This window comes from Vombatus ursinus, unplaced genomic scaffold (assembly GCF_900497805.2).
Source record: "Vombatus ursinus unplaced genomic scaffold, bare-nosed wombat genome assembly UNPS02014813.1, whole genome shotgun sequence".
NCBI lineage: Eukaryota > Metazoa > Chordata > Mammalia > Diprotodontia > Vombatidae > Vombatus > Vombatus ursinus.
This window is the reverse complement of record NW_020954591.1, coordinates 168,534-183,911: the sequence shown is the minus strand read 5'-3', so window position 1 is coordinate 183,911 and position 15,378 is coordinate 168,534. Positions and strand designations below refer to the sequence as shown.

The 15,378-nt window shown below is 38.1% G+C and overlaps 1 protein-coding gene across 1 annotated transcript in view; it reads right to left on the bottom strand.

Moving 5' to 3' along the window:
- The window catches only part of CACNB4 (calcium voltage-gated channel auxiliary subunit beta 4), a 152,617-nt gene that overhangs the window by 42,867 nt on the left and 94,372 nt on the right, over positions 1 to 15,378 (bottom strand). The window contains exons 5-9 of the mRNA XM_027835137.1: positions 8,454 to 8,584; positions 6,651 to 6,727; positions 5,426 to 5,445; positions 5,117 to 5,197; positions 3,659 to 3,717 (exon numbers count right to left, since the gene is read on the bottom strand). Of these exons, the coding sequence (XP_027690938.1) occupies positions 3,659 to 3,717; positions 5,117 to 5,197; positions 5,426 to 5,445; positions 6,651 to 6,727; positions 8,454 to 8,584 (368 nt within the window). The remainder of the gene's footprint in view (positions 1 to 3,658; positions 3,718 to 5,116; positions 5,198 to 5,425; positions 5,446 to 6,650; positions 6,728 to 8,453; positions 8,585 to 15,378) is intronic.

Below are 15,378 nucleotides of genomic sequence, written 5' to 3'. Positions count from 1 at the left end.
TTAGGAGTAGAAAATGGAGGTGGAAGACTTATTAGAAGACTATTACAATAGTTCAGCAGGGCAGTATTGAGGGTCTGTACTAGTATTATGACAATGAGAATAGAGAGGGACAGATGTGAAAGGTATTGTGGACAAAGAATTGAGAAGACTTGGTAATGTCAATGTGAGAAGTGAAGAAGCCAGAATTCAAAGATTACACCAAGATTTCAATTGGGGGCATCTGTGTGAATGGTTTTGCCACATTAGAAATAGTAAAGAAAAGTCAGAAGGAAGGGTAAATTTAGGGAAAATAATAATGAGCCTGGTTTTTAACATTTTGATATGCTGGCAAAATACTTTATGTTCTGTAGGCACTTAGAAATGTAGTTCTAACATTAAGGAGAAGTCAGGAATAATAATAATAATATATAGCTAATATTTATATAGCATCCCAAGCACTTTACATAAAATATCACATTTGATCCTAACAACAACCCTGCGAAGTAGGTACAATTATTATCCCCATTTTACAGATGAGGAGACTGAGGCAATCAGAGATTAAGTGATTTGCTCAGGGTCACATAGCTAATAAGTATCTGAGGCTAAACTTGAACCCAGAGCTTCCTGGCTCCAGGCCCAGTGTTCTATTTACTGTACCACCTAGCTGAGATACAGTTAGAGATACACCTGGAAATACAAATTTAACCAGGAATCATATGCATAGCTAAAACCAAGGAGATGAATGAGCTTGCCAAGAAAGACAGGAAGCCAAGCGGGAGCAGAAAGAATAATGAACCAAAGAGAGAACCTTGGGGAAATGCCCACCTTAGATAGTCATGAAAAGTATGAGAAACCAATAAAAGAGTGCCATATATGGCATTGTCTTCATGTTAATGTGTTGGTACCCAATGGGGTATAATTTCCAGTATTAGTATTAAAAAGTTCTAATTTGTCAAACTAAAAATATTTTTTTTAATCTTGCTTCATTTGAGGCAGATCTTTTTTATTCTGCTGTCCAGAATCAGTAGTCCTCCACGTAGTCCTCAAAACTTGTGGGATGTTTAAATCATCTATTCATTCAATAAACACTTATTAAGCACCTACTATACTTCCAGGAGCCAAGATGGTGGACTAATCAGTAAGTTGCTCTCACCCTCTCTTAATGACCTTGAAAAACTTGGAAAATACTGCCCTAGGAAAAATCATGGAACAGTGGAGCCAGCAGAAAGATGGGGTGCAGCAGCCTTTTAGCTCATGAGACTAGGGGGATTGACAGGAAAGGTCCCTCTTGCAATGGCTGAAGGGGACCAGTACAGAACAGGAAGCATCCCAGTAAGCCAGTGGCAAGCCCCACCTCAGTAAACCAGTGAAAGATCCCGAGCCCTAGGGTGGTGGAGCAGGCAAGCGCCAACACCAGGACACTCCTCCTGCCCCGGCCTTTGCACAGCCAGGGGAACTGGCAGATGCCAGCGTGGAGAACCACCACGTGCACTGAACCTACCCATGCTCTAGCACAGCCACAGAACAGGAGGCAACCTCCATCGGCTAGATCACCCCCATCCCCACCCCACCTAGCAAGCTTCAGTATAACCCCGAGGAAATACAAAAAAACCCCACCTGGCCTCAACACACACTAGTCGCCACCACTACCAGCTCCAGGCTCAGCACCTGGTAAACTACCGGACCCCCTACAGCCTCCAGCTGCCAGCACCTGAGGCTCCAGCAGACAAAGTCAATAACTAGATCCCTAGTACCCAGCACAAAAAGCATGGGACAGTGCCACCTGTGCCCCAGAAGCAGAAATGACCTTTAAAAGTCTGGAAAAAGGCAAACACCATGAGCAAAAAGCAACAAAGAAAAACAAAGACCATAGATTCTTATCATGGGGACAGGGAAGATCAAAACACAAATTCAGAAGAGGACAGTATTGCCAATATACACACATCCAAAACCTCAAATGGAAATATGAATTGGTCTCAAGCCCTTCTTGGGCAGCTCAAGAAGGATTTTAAAAGTCAAATAAGAGAGGTAGAAGAAAAATTAAACAATTTCTTTAAAAATACAATAGATAATATGGGAAAAAAAGAACACTGAAGAAAACAACTCCTTAAAAGCAGAATTGGCAAAAATGGAAAAGGAGGTACAAAAGCTAAACGAAGAAAACAATTTGTTAAAAATTAGAATTGGCCAAGTGGAAGCTAATGACTCTATGAGACAGCAAGAATCACTCAAACACAATCAAAAGAATGAAAAAATAGAAGAAAATGTAAAATATTTCATTGGATAAACAAATGACTGGAAAATAGATCCAGGAGAGGTAATTGAAGAATTATTGGTGTACCTGAAAGCCATGATCAAAAAAAAAAACAAAAAACAAAAACACCTACTACATGCCAGGCACTGTGCTAAGTACAATCAGAATGTTTTTGTCCTTATAAATACTTACATACTAAGCAAAGAGTTATCATGTCCTGTATAGTGATTTCCTTTAAGTATCATCTTTGCCAATATTTATTTTGATTTATTTTTTAAAATACATTTAATCCATTTAACAACTTATAAGTGTCCACACAGGCTTCTCTGTATTTGTCATTTAAATTTATTTCCATTCTTGATAACTCTCCAAATGTTGTGTGATTCTTTGTACTTGAAGTGCATCCCATTGTGTAAGAAAAGCTTTGTATTTTGAATCAATTGAAAATGAACTAATTTGTCACTTCCTTCTAAAATGAAGCATTCTCTGCTACTTCTTCTCCTTATCACAGTCGATTTTTTTGTTTCTCATGTTAGTAAGTAACCAAATATTTTTGAGCTCAAAATTCACTGGCATTGCTAAAGATGCCATGGAGAATGCATACAGGGTTAAACTGAACAAATAAAATACACCAGAATTTAAACACTCAAATGAGTATGGTCCTCTTAAAGGTAGTCACCTTGGGAAGTTATGTACTTATTTGAACAATGCTGCCATTGTTCACAACTTTTCTGGAACTTCTCTTTGGGAATTACCTTCCACCAACCAGTTTATGAGCCATAGAAGAAAACTACTCTTTACTTTATAGTCATACCATGATTGGGGTTTAAAAAATGATATTACTGTCTGGCCTGATCACCTATTATATTCATCAGATTGGGCTGCAAATTATTTGACCTATTTTAGAAAGCCAAATTTGCCAAAAGTATTTTGTTACCCATGACATTCAAAAGAATTGTGTGCTGTCAAGCAATTTTAAAGTTAAAAAAAATTTTTGAGCTATAGTAGCATGATTAGAATAAGTGTATAGTTTACCAAGGTGACTGTTTTGCAGGTGACAAGACTCATTTGGATATGTATGTATATATGTGCATGTACATACACATGTATGTATATATATATATATATATATGCTTCCTATGTATAGGATATCACAGGCAGGAAGAGAAAAAATTCAAAATTTTTAAAAGGTAACATTCAAACATTTTTTAAAAGTAATTATATCCACGTATATCCATAGGATTGTTTTATGCTTGGCTGTGAAAAGCTTGTTTCAGACTCTTCAGAACTACTTTTTTTTATTCATTTCTGATAACCAAATGAACTTACCACAATAACATTTCTGTACTAGAAGGAAACTATATAGGAACAGAAACCATTCTGTCACACACAGTCAATGAAAAGAAAAAAATCTTTATGTCTCACCTCCCATCAAACCTGTGCTTCAAGAAGTCAAAGAGGGCTTTCTGCATCATGTCTGTCACCTTTGTGGAGGTGAGAAAGATGGAGCAAGTATTGACAGAGAGAGGGAGAGAAAGAAGGCAAAAGTGAGAGAAAAGGCAGAAGAAGGTAAAGACACTCACTACCAGTAACCCAAGACTCTTTCACAGCCAGTAATCAATTAGAGCTAAGCTCCTGCAAAAGCCACTTTATGTATAACTACATTCATTTATTCCTTTTTCCCCACTTGGCTCTTTCCATGCACATAGGAATAAACTAGCAATGTTTACCGAGCTTAGAGAAAAGAAAATTCTCCCCTTATTCTTTTCCTAGATCCTCTCCTTTGTCTAGGTTCTCATCTAGATGAAGTCACGAATCATTCCAGAGTCCCTGCCCCTCGAGGCAGCCACCTGCAAGAGAACTGCTTGCCAGGGACCAGAGCATAGCCATTGGATAAGCCATAGAAGTGTCTTTTATATACAGGTACTGGCCCTGGCCCAAAACACCCTAGCCATTCTTCTCTTTGGCAGGGTATAGTTAGGGGAAATTCAAAACCTACAAAGAGTTCAGGAGTTTTTCAAGGTGGTGTACATTCATTCAAATATTGGCAGCCATAAGGTCACAGTGCACTATCCCATCAGCAATCCCCAGCCGTCCCACTAGCAATAGGAGAAGAGAATGGTGATGTTAATTTCTGTCTCCAAAAAGCCAGTAAGCACGGTGTGCTCAGGGTTATACACTTTGAGATTTCCATTTTGGAGTGCTATTTCCCAAGCAATCTCCGTCCCTAAATGGAGGAACCAAAATTACTCAATTTTCTAAAATTTGATGAAGTAAAAGTCCTTATTTATCTCTTATTACCTAGTGATATTTGATCAATCTGTTTTAAAATTATGCTAGTATTTGTATAATATTCTTATTTTGAATAAAGAAATATAATCCCAGGTATTATCTAAATACTGCTTCCAAAAGACCTAACAAGAGGTGCTTTGGTGGTATCTCCTACAGGATGATTTAGGGCTGCTGGCTGATTGTTGATAGATTCCCTTATGCATTGATTTTCAGTTCCTTATGGTGACAGGAGAGGAAGTGCCTACAGGTAAATGACATCAATAGTAAATTAATGTATCCTTTCCACCCTCAATTTAATCTTTTACCGCAGCCATCAAAAAGACTAGCAAAACAGCTTCCTTCAAGTATATCTCCTTTCATTTTCCCTGGGAGGTCTTTCTGAAGGGTTAAATGAAGAAACAAGCAAGACAGGAAAGAGAAGCGGAAGGACCTGAAAAAAACACAAATTTGATCACTTGCCCTCACATAACGGTGTGTCAATGGTAATCAATGAAAGTTTGATGACAGGATCGAGTATCCAGAAGTCCTAGACCCAAATGATTGTGCTCTGTGTTCTAGAAGAAGAATGGTAAAAAAGACTGGCACTTATACCTCATAACCTTTCAGTGACGGCCCCACTAATACAACTGGCCTCATGGATGGCACCACATCATAAGGAGGGATATGCTCTGTCTGAAAAGAGATGATTTTTTAATCAGTGACCAGACAAATAAATGACTAACAACTTTTCAACTGTAGCACAAGTTTCCACTTTCCAGTTCCAACACTAAATTATCATCACAGCTTCCTGTCGAGGAGGGAAACATCCCTCATTTAACAACTGATCAGATCAATAAAATTGGACACAGTAGGCAAGCAGACCTTAACAACAAATTTAATAAAAAAAGAAACACAACTTACCACTTTTTGCTTCTGTTTTGCTAAAAGACAACAATGAGAACTATATCAAAATATATACTGTCTTTAAATGGTAGAAGATGATATTAAATGATGGAAAATGTACTAATTTCTCTCTCACAATTCTTTTGGTCTACTAATCTGTGATGAGAGCCACATGGAAAAAGTGATCAATTTCTATACTGATCCTCTCCATTTCATGAAATGTAAAGGAAAACAGAACATATAAATAGTATGCTACCTTACATCCTGTCCTGTTCATACAAGAAGGCAAATGGGCTGCTGATTCATAATGTGTATGAGAGTTCAGGGACAGCCCTGATAATGCATAAGCTGAAAGACTTCCAGAAATTCTGCAGTTTTCTGGCAAAGCCAGGTATTCAAATTGGCTTTCAGAAATGGGGGTCAATTTTGGTTCAGGATCCCTGGGGTCTGTCTGGGTTTACTTGAGAAAAGAACCAAAGGCATTGTAGCTACTATTATATCTCCCTGAAGTCCTTCAGAGAGATCAGCGGAGGTTTCTACAGGCCAAATTGGACCCTTTGAGCTAATGGGTCTGAATCTGAAGTACTTCTTTCTCCTCCCTGCTCCTTCCCCTAGAATCAGCAGATAGGAAGAAGAAGGAGCATGGGGTAGGAGAAAAACTGCTGTGTATCTACTTTGATTACCCCCAATATATGAATATAGTGCCAACATGCCACCTCTCATCCTGTCCCCTTCAAAACCAGAAATCAGTTTGGTTCCTGAAAATAGATGGCCCCTCTCTTCACTATTTATCCACTCCTGCTTGGTACCCTAGGCTATGATGACCATTTCCAAGTTTTCACTTGGGGACCTGGTAAGAGAGAGTATTTCCTCTTTAAAAAAAAAAAAGCACAACTTTCCATTTTTTTCTTCTATTGGTCTTAAAAAGCTCCTAGTCTTTTGAGCTTGGAGTCAGGTGAAGGATTTACTTCAGACAATCTTAGGTAACAGAGGTCCTGCCTCTGGGTTATCAATAAGATATTCATAATTATTTTACAGTTGTGGTGTTCTGTTCTTTTTTAGTGGTATTAGTGCCAAGTTAGGTTAAAAAAGAAAAAGAGTACTGTAATTACATAATAAAAAGAAAACATCAGAAAAAAATCAGGCCTTCTAAAACTTTTCTGTATTAGTAAAAGGACTTTCATTTATTTTGAAATCTCGGGAAAGGAATAATTTCTAATAAGTGTTCAAATAACACCCCTACCAGTTGATGTGGGTGTTGCTCTAAATGTTCCTGACACCATTTCTCCAAGACTTGAAGAAGAATTTCCACCTGATTTCCTAGGATAAAACCAAAAAATATATGTAACACAAACCTCAAAGATTGTCTAATGACAGAGCCAGAACATGACATGCTTTATTTGACTAAAACTCTAATGAATTCAACAAATCAAATCCTGTGCAATCAAACCTCAATTATGTCTCCAAATTGATTTTTTATTAGGGTAATAGAATTCTGGTGCAAGGAATGTTGTTTGAAATGAGTAGACCATTAGCTAACCTTTGAAAAGAACTTTTTTTTAATATAGTGATATTATCATTTAATTGCTATTATGAAACTCCTATTACCTATGTGCAAAGTGCTACACTAGGTGATGGTGGAATACAGGGTATGTAGGGCATGGTTTCTGCTCTCAGACAGTTTTGAAGTTACAGAAACATGTAATCTATCATTCAATTTCCCCTCATTTCATTTTGTTGTTTTTTTTTTGTGAGAGTGATTAGGATTAATACAACCATCTCATAAGTACACAAGTGTGAGTATGCTTTGTTTAATTAAAGTTTAGCATTTCCACTAAGTGTGCCAAAACATAGGTAAAATAAAAATGTCTTAATCTCTCAATGAAAACTACAGGAGCCATACCTTTCAATGTGACCCCAGTGTCTAGTGTCAGGTATGCAATATAGTAAGCACTTAAGAATTTGTTGAACTAAAATGAATTTCTAAGAGTGCTTCCATGTGTACACAATAAGACATTATTTTGACCAATCCCAGAAAATAAAATTCCCTGCTTCCTCTCCCTCACCCTAAGATAGAATTAGATGATATCACCTAAGAGACAATCATGGTGCACAACAGAAAGAATAAGCAAAGTAGCAATGGAAGAAAGCAGATGATTTCTCATTCAGACTTTTCTATTTTTCTTCTTGCTAATCAAGTTACTGTTAAAACAATAACGTGGGATCCCAAACAAACACTGAAACATTTCTGAAACAGGCAAAGGTGGCCCCAACAGAGGAAGGAGAAGGAAGAAATAGGTGGAGAAGGGAGTGATAATTGATTCTATTTTAAGGTATTCAAAAATAGTGACACATGCAATCAATGCTTCAGTGAGAGTAGGAACTTAACATACGTGGGCTTCTTAATACCTGCTTGCTTTCCTGTGAGACTTTTAAATATTTGTCCTACAAGTAGGATTCCTATTTGTCCTCCAGTACTTTTTTTAAAGAGTGGCTCCCATCAGGTTAACTAAATTCTTCATTTCCTTAGCTAGACATTTCAGATGCCCCTGAAAAGCTTTGAGTGGACAAAGAGTGTCCTCAGATTATTTGACCATCCATTACTTTCTGTGTCCTGCCTGTTTCTCCAACTATCTAAAGGTGACTGGAAAAAAACTATAACATTTGGTCAGTGTGGTTTGCCATGGCTCATTTAAATGGTAGAATAGGCGAGTAGGGCTTCATCACTTAACAAAGTAATCTGATAAAGCTTTTCATACCATATATGATTTTTTGTGATCATGTAGCTATAGACATAGTCACAAAATTTCAAATGTCCCCAGTGGAGTTATCAGACTATAATTAGCACATACTTGGGAAGAGTGCTAAGGATGTTGAGGTGTTTGGATCCCTTTAAGATAAGGTTTCACAAAGTAAGTCTTGTATATCAGGTGAGTTTTTGTTTAAAAAACACTATGCATTTTAAAATTGATCCTTGAATCCAAAAATATAACCTGATTTTCCTTTGATGTAAGAGAGTTTGAATAAGGGAGAGAGGGAATCTTACCCTCCATGAAAGCGTCCTCTTTTCTGCTCCTGCTGGATTCGGATATTCTCCAGTCTAAGTGGACTTGGAATGAAGCCAATTTCACAGCCCTCTTTAACCAGCCGTCCTATCCACCAATCATTGTTATATTTCTGTAATGCAGAAACAAAACTAATATCAATCAAAGTGGTAGTATATGTACTACCTAACTACCAGTCATTTATAATCACATGTCTGTCCCTCAAACTTTTAACCCCATGCTCTTCCCCCAGAAATCTCAAACACCAACGGATAATGTACAGTATCCAAGCATCAGGTACAAGGCTGAGGCTAGACGCGTGAATCCTGGAGTCGCCTAGTCCATGCCCTTTCCAATTCTTAAGGAATAAATTTTGGATAAAGGATAAATATACACCAATGCTATCAGACTTGGGCAAGATTGTATTGTCACATCTGAGATGAGGTACCCGAACATCCCCTCAATACTCAAGAATTTAGAGGGAAAATGATGTTACTATGTGTAATCTTGGTAGGAGACATACTCTTTGAAATATGAAATTACAAATTGAGGCTCATTTTTATTGCTTTAAGCAAAGCAAAAATATGCTGGTAGACAGTATAAGCTTGTTATGTATCTTTATGATGATAGCAATCTTAGAGTTGACCTGATGACTAACTGTATCTCCAGTATTTCCATTCTGTATAAAGTTTTATAACATGTAAGCCCAGGAAACATGTAAACTTAAAGGCCTTATCCAATGCAGAGTAAGGTTATGTGGATGACTTTATCTGATGAATAAGCAAGAGCTGACTTGTAATGATAGACTCCCTGAGTTATTAACAGTCATTCTGTGTGTCTGCTTCTCTGGCAAGGGCTTCATTCAAACCATTCCTGGAAAATATATATCAATATCATTGTTTCCAGAGTTCCCTGGGAAGAGGTCAAAACTTCTCTTGGCTATCTGTTTCAGTGTTAGGTTTTCTTAGGCTCTTTTATTCCAAAAGTACGTTTTTATTCTGAAAGGTACCATTTATGTAGAGAATCTAGTTTAGCTCAGAGGGATGCGATAAAACACCAAAGTGGTAAAAAATAAAAGTCAAAGATGCTGATGAGAGAGAAACGGGGAGATATCTATCGTACTTCTCTAAATATAGACCTTATTTTTTCTTCAAATCAGGCTTGTATAAAACCTGACTGTGGTCTATAATTGGTATTAATTTTTAGTCTATGCTATTATACCCTATATAAGCTCATTTTGTCTCTCATGGGGAATAACCTTTGCATTGGCAAGGGCAGAGTAACAACAAGGATGACTAACATTTATTCAAAATTGGTAAAGAATTTTAAAGATATTATCTCATTCAAGCTTTATAACGACACTATTATTATCTTATTATCTCCATTTTACAGATGAAGAAACTGAATCTAAGAGAGGATAAATGATCTGCCTGGGTTTCAGAACTGGTCAATGTTGGATTTAGAGGAAATTAGATCTACATGATTCTAAGTCTGATTCTCTATCCACTTAGTGACAATGTTTCTCTGAACATAAATGATTAAAAAGGAGTTGATAACCAAGAGAAACAGGAAGATTGCAAGAGGCCACCAAGTTGTCTTCAATAAATTCAAGCTACCAGGCCCAATTTTACTGAAGACCCTAAAAGAAATGGTAGATTTGACTGCTAAGTAACTTTCAGTGATGTCTGAATGATCGTGCAGAACAGAGACCAGATTGGAAAAGGAGAAATGTCTTGATTTTCAAAAGAGGGAGAGATGAAGGCTAAACTATAGACAAGGAAGTTGACTTGATTCCTGGCCAAATATAGAATGTGCCTTATTAAAGGCCACAGCGGATAGGGAGGTGACACTTTAGAAGCCAGGCCATCGCGACTTCAAGACTTTGCTCATCTGTACGGTCCCGGAAGTGGCCCTCGCTTAGCCTCACAGTGTTACAGGCAAAACCTTGCAAAGAAGATGCTGATTTGCATTGGGCAGCCAGGGGTGAGTTGGACTTGGACTTGGAGTTAGGAAGACAGGAGCATGAATCCTGCCTCAGACACTAGCTGTGTGACTCAGATTAAATCACTTAACCTTTCTCCACCACTATTCCTCATCTGTAAAGTAAGGATAATAGCACTTACCTTACAGGATCGTTGTGGGGATCCAGTGAGATAATGCAAGGCCCTATGAATGCTAGTATGACAAATTGGTATGGGAAGCACCTTGCCAGGAGGCCTCTACCACCTATTAACCTACAGGTCTGGTTTTTTTTAGGAGTTTATCTAAAGACTCAACAACCCCAAAGAGCTAGCATGACTTCATAAACAGGCCATAATAACTAATGTCATTTTTTTGTTTTTGAAAATCTTGGTTACTAACTGTTACACCAGACAAATGCTCTAGACCAGGGGTTTGTAAACATTTTGGTGCCATGGGCCCCTTTGGTGTTATGGCGAAGCTTAGGGACTCCTCATAATCATGTTTTTAAATGCATAAAAGCAAACACACAGGATTATAAAGGAAACAAATTCTATTAAAATATAATTATCTATTTTTATTTTAGAAAATTCACAGAATCTATACAGAATTTTCCTGGATTTTATCAAAGCATTTGGCCAAATCTATCATTCTGCTCTTGTGGAAGAGATGGGCAGATGGGTCTGCCAATAATAAAGTTGTGTGTGGGGCAGCTAAAGTTGCAGTGGATAGAGCACCGGCCCTGGATTCAGGAGGACCTGAGTTCAAATCCGGCCTCAGACACATAACTCTTACCAGCTGTGTGACCCTGAGCAAGTCACTTAACCCCACTGCCTAGCCAAAAAAAAAAAAAAATGATAATAAAGTTGAGTGAATTATAAACTAACTGAACAAATGGACCCAAAAATCCACTAAGAGGTCAGCATTAAATTAGAAGTGTATTTTTTAGTTGAATAGCCTAGGGATTGGTGTTTAGTTGAATACTCCTTAACATTTTAGTCAATGACGAGGATAAAGGTAAGCTTGTCAGATACACAGATGACATGCAGACAGAGGGATAGGTAATGTATTAAATAACAGAATCAGAATCCAAATAGATCTGGACAACCTAGAACACTAGGCTTAATCTATCAAGATCAATCAATCAATCAATACTTATTAAACATCTGCTATATGCCAGGCACTGAAATGAAATTTAATATGGGCAAATATAAAGTCTCATACTTGAGCTAATTTTTTAAAATCCTCAATCTTACAGTGACAGCATCATATAGAGAGACACATCTAGAGAGCAATTATTCTGAATATGGCATTAATATGAATATGATATGACAACTTTAAAAGCGAATGGAATAATGAAATATCTAGGACTAGGGATGTATTAGTTCCACTGTACTCTGCTCTGGTTGGACTGCATCTGGAGTATGGTGTTTGGTTCTTCACATAACATTTTAGGAAAGATGCTAATAATCTAGAACCATTTAGAGGAGAGTAATCAGATGGTGAAGGCTTTGAGATCATGCTTTATGAGGACTGGCTAAAGGAACTGAGCTGTTTATCTCTACAGGACCAATACAATAATTATTTTCATTGAGCTAACATTGTATGCTATTTTGAACATTTTCATGTATTAAGTCATAAATGATATAGATACACGATATAGAAATTTGGCCCAGTATTCATCAAAGAACAACAAAAACAGTATATTATATAACTGATGAACATTTATTAAAAGCCCATTGAATGCAAGGTGCTAAACTGGTCAGGCATGCAATGTTAAATGAACATTAAGCTGGGTTCAGGAAACCTGAGTTCATTTTCTAATTCAGGCTCTGACTTGGTAGATAACTCTAGACATCCTAAATCTAATTTACTCTCAGCAGTTGCCTTTGGATTAAAGGGAACTAGATATGTTTATTTTAAATTAACAAAGAAGGGGTCCCTTCCAGAAATTTTTGCTTGGATGGCTAGATTTTAAGCTGCCTATTGTTGTGAGGACAAAAGTGATGATGACTCATATTTTCCCAGAGCTAAAAAGATTTCCTGTGAGTAAGTGAGTTCAGCAAAGCAGTAATTTAGTAAATGGTACCTTTGTGGCCCTAAGGGGGCACTGGTATCCTGAAAGACTATGCAATTCCCCAAAATGCTCAGTTTAATTCCAGAGAATAGCTCAAACACTGGGAGAATCAGACTTCAATACGTGTCATCCCTGACAGTCCCTAGTAGTAGTACTTTGGACAACACATAATGAATGGCCTTTGGAGAGATGGATGAGAGGAGTAGGAGGCACCTTCGTTAGCAACGTCTGGCCATTTGTGCTGACATTCTGTAGCACAATCCAGTTTTCTCACAAGGTCACCTTAGTTCTGTTCTAATCCCCTAGACTTTGAGTTCCTTAAAGGGCTCAATACTCTCTCTTTCTTTTTTTTTATCTAGTGTTTCAAGATCTGAAAACAAGTAGCCATAATCCTCATGAGATTAACCAGTCAACGTTAGCCATCTAAATCCAAAAAGAGAAACAAAAACATTGCTCCCAACTACAAACAAACAAAAATAACCCATAACCTATGGGTTACTTAAAACAGTATTGTCAAACTCAAACAGAAAGGGGGCAAAGGAGAAGCACTAAACTAAACAGTATATAAGGATCCCTGCGGGCCACATATTGACTTAGAAAACCACATATCAGCATTATATATGATATATTGCATTTTTATTTATCTTGTTAAATATTTCCCAATTACATTTTATTCTGGTTCTGGCACACTTGGGAGATTTGGCCAGCAGGCATCACTTTTGACATCTCTGCCTTAAAGGATATTGGTGAGATAGAAGAACCCATAAAAAGTAACAAAGAAAGGGATGATCCTGAAAACACTAGAAGATAAACTTTAGATATTGGGTATATTTGAAGGAGTTAGGTAATAAGGTGTGGACACTATTTTGTTGGGAACACCCTATTAGGAGATGGTGCAAGGCAAGACCACTTTTATTATTTGGTTAGTGGGGCATGTTATAGACCAAAGGTCTTTGCTAATCAAAAGTAGCCCTTTGTTGCTCTACAAAGCATTATTTTGCATAAGGTAATGTTTTTTGAATTGAGGGTATATTGTGCCCCAACTCATTTAGATACCAGATTCTAATGGGGGAAGAAAAGATGTTATTTTTTTTTAGCACTTTTTAAATTTAAAGATGGAAAAGTTATATATAATTTCAGTGATGTAGACAAATTAAGCACTTCTACAGAAAAAGTAATAGGGCAAAGTACAAATTTGAATGTGGTACAGTAGTACTTGCTTATAATGCTGGTGTTAGGGACAAGTATTGGCATTATGGGCTGTGTTATGCTGCTGTTGTTTCAGGGGAGGTATGTTATATCCATGGGAGATTTTAATACCTATTGGATCTATTATTCTATACCTATTGAATATCTATTCTATTCTATACCTATTGAAGTGCATTTCACTTTATCAATTGGCTATTACTCTCCTTTCAGAATCTGGATTACTTACTTAATTGTGTTCATAGAAGGTTGGCCCCCCTCAATCTTCTATAGTCCCTATCCCCAACCACAAAATTAAAGTTCCCAGGATTTAAATACATAAATAATTTTTTAAAAAATCTTATAAGGAAAGTAGATTTTTATAAAAGACATAGTAGTGAAGATAGTAATAATGAATAATAATGAAGATATTTTGGTAAAAAAGGAAAGGCAGTAGCTGAGACTTCTCCCCAACACTTTCACTCAGGGGACTGATACTTTGGACTATAGTAGATTTATTAACTTTATTCTAAAATGGTCTGAAATCTCCCATGGCAAGTAGAGGTCATTATGTTGTTGGGGCCAGCTTATTATGTGCTGGGCACTGTGCTAAGCACTGGAGAAACAAAGAAAGGCAAAATATAGTCCCTATCCTCAAGGAGCATCCAAACGAAATGAGGGTAGACAACATGCAAACAGCTATTTACAAATGAGACATATAGAGGATACATTGAAGGCAGTCTCAGAGAGAAGGCAATGGGATTGAGGAGGATTGGGAAAAGTTTCTTGCAGAAAGTAAGACTTTGTTGTTGTTTGTCCTTCATTCTAGAGGAAGATCATGACATCAGGGAGGTGATGCCATGGCATGTGAGGGAATTAGATTTAAGTGAGGGAGGGCTGTGCAAAGTCACCAGCCTCACTTTCTCCTTTGGAATCATCTGGGCCCAGTGGCAAGATATAGATTAGGATGATGGAGATGGCCCAGGAGGCAGTGGGGGAGTTGGCCTTTTCAAGATAAGGTCTTGCAGGGGCGGAGCCAAGATGGCGGAGTGAAAGCAGTGACTTGCTTGAGCTCTCCCCCAAACCCCACCAAACACCTGTAAAAAATGACTCTAAACAAATTCCAAAGCAGCAGAACCCACAAAAAGACAGAGTGAAACAAATTTCCAGCCCAAGACAACCTGGATGGTTGATCAGAAAGGTATATCGTGCCGGGCTGGGAGAGGAGCACAATTTGGCGTGGGCGCGCAGGCTGCAGCGACCCTGCAGCAGGCCTCAGAGGACTGAATCACAGGCAGCTGTGGTGGTTTCCAGGCTTCTCAACCCACAAATGCCAAAGACAACTTAGAAGGTCAGTGGGAAAAGTCTGTGACTGCGGTGAGAGAAGGACCTAGTTCTCAGCCACAAGTCCCGAGCTCGGCCTCTGGAGCAGCGGCTGTTTCCTGAGCTTCTGGCCCACAGACTGAGGGGGAATCGAGTGGCTGATCAGAGGAGGATTGCAAGGATCTCTTTGCCAGTGCTGAGGCAGGAATCTCTTGCTTTACCAGTGCTTGGATCTGGGTCACAGTTCTGAGGGGCAGTCCTGGGGCCAGAAGGAGCACTGGCTTGGTGAAGTTTGTTGTGACTGTGGAGAGGAAACACCCCGCCCCTTATCATACCACCCTGGAAGAACTGAAAATTTACAGATCCCTAGAAGTATCTCTGAA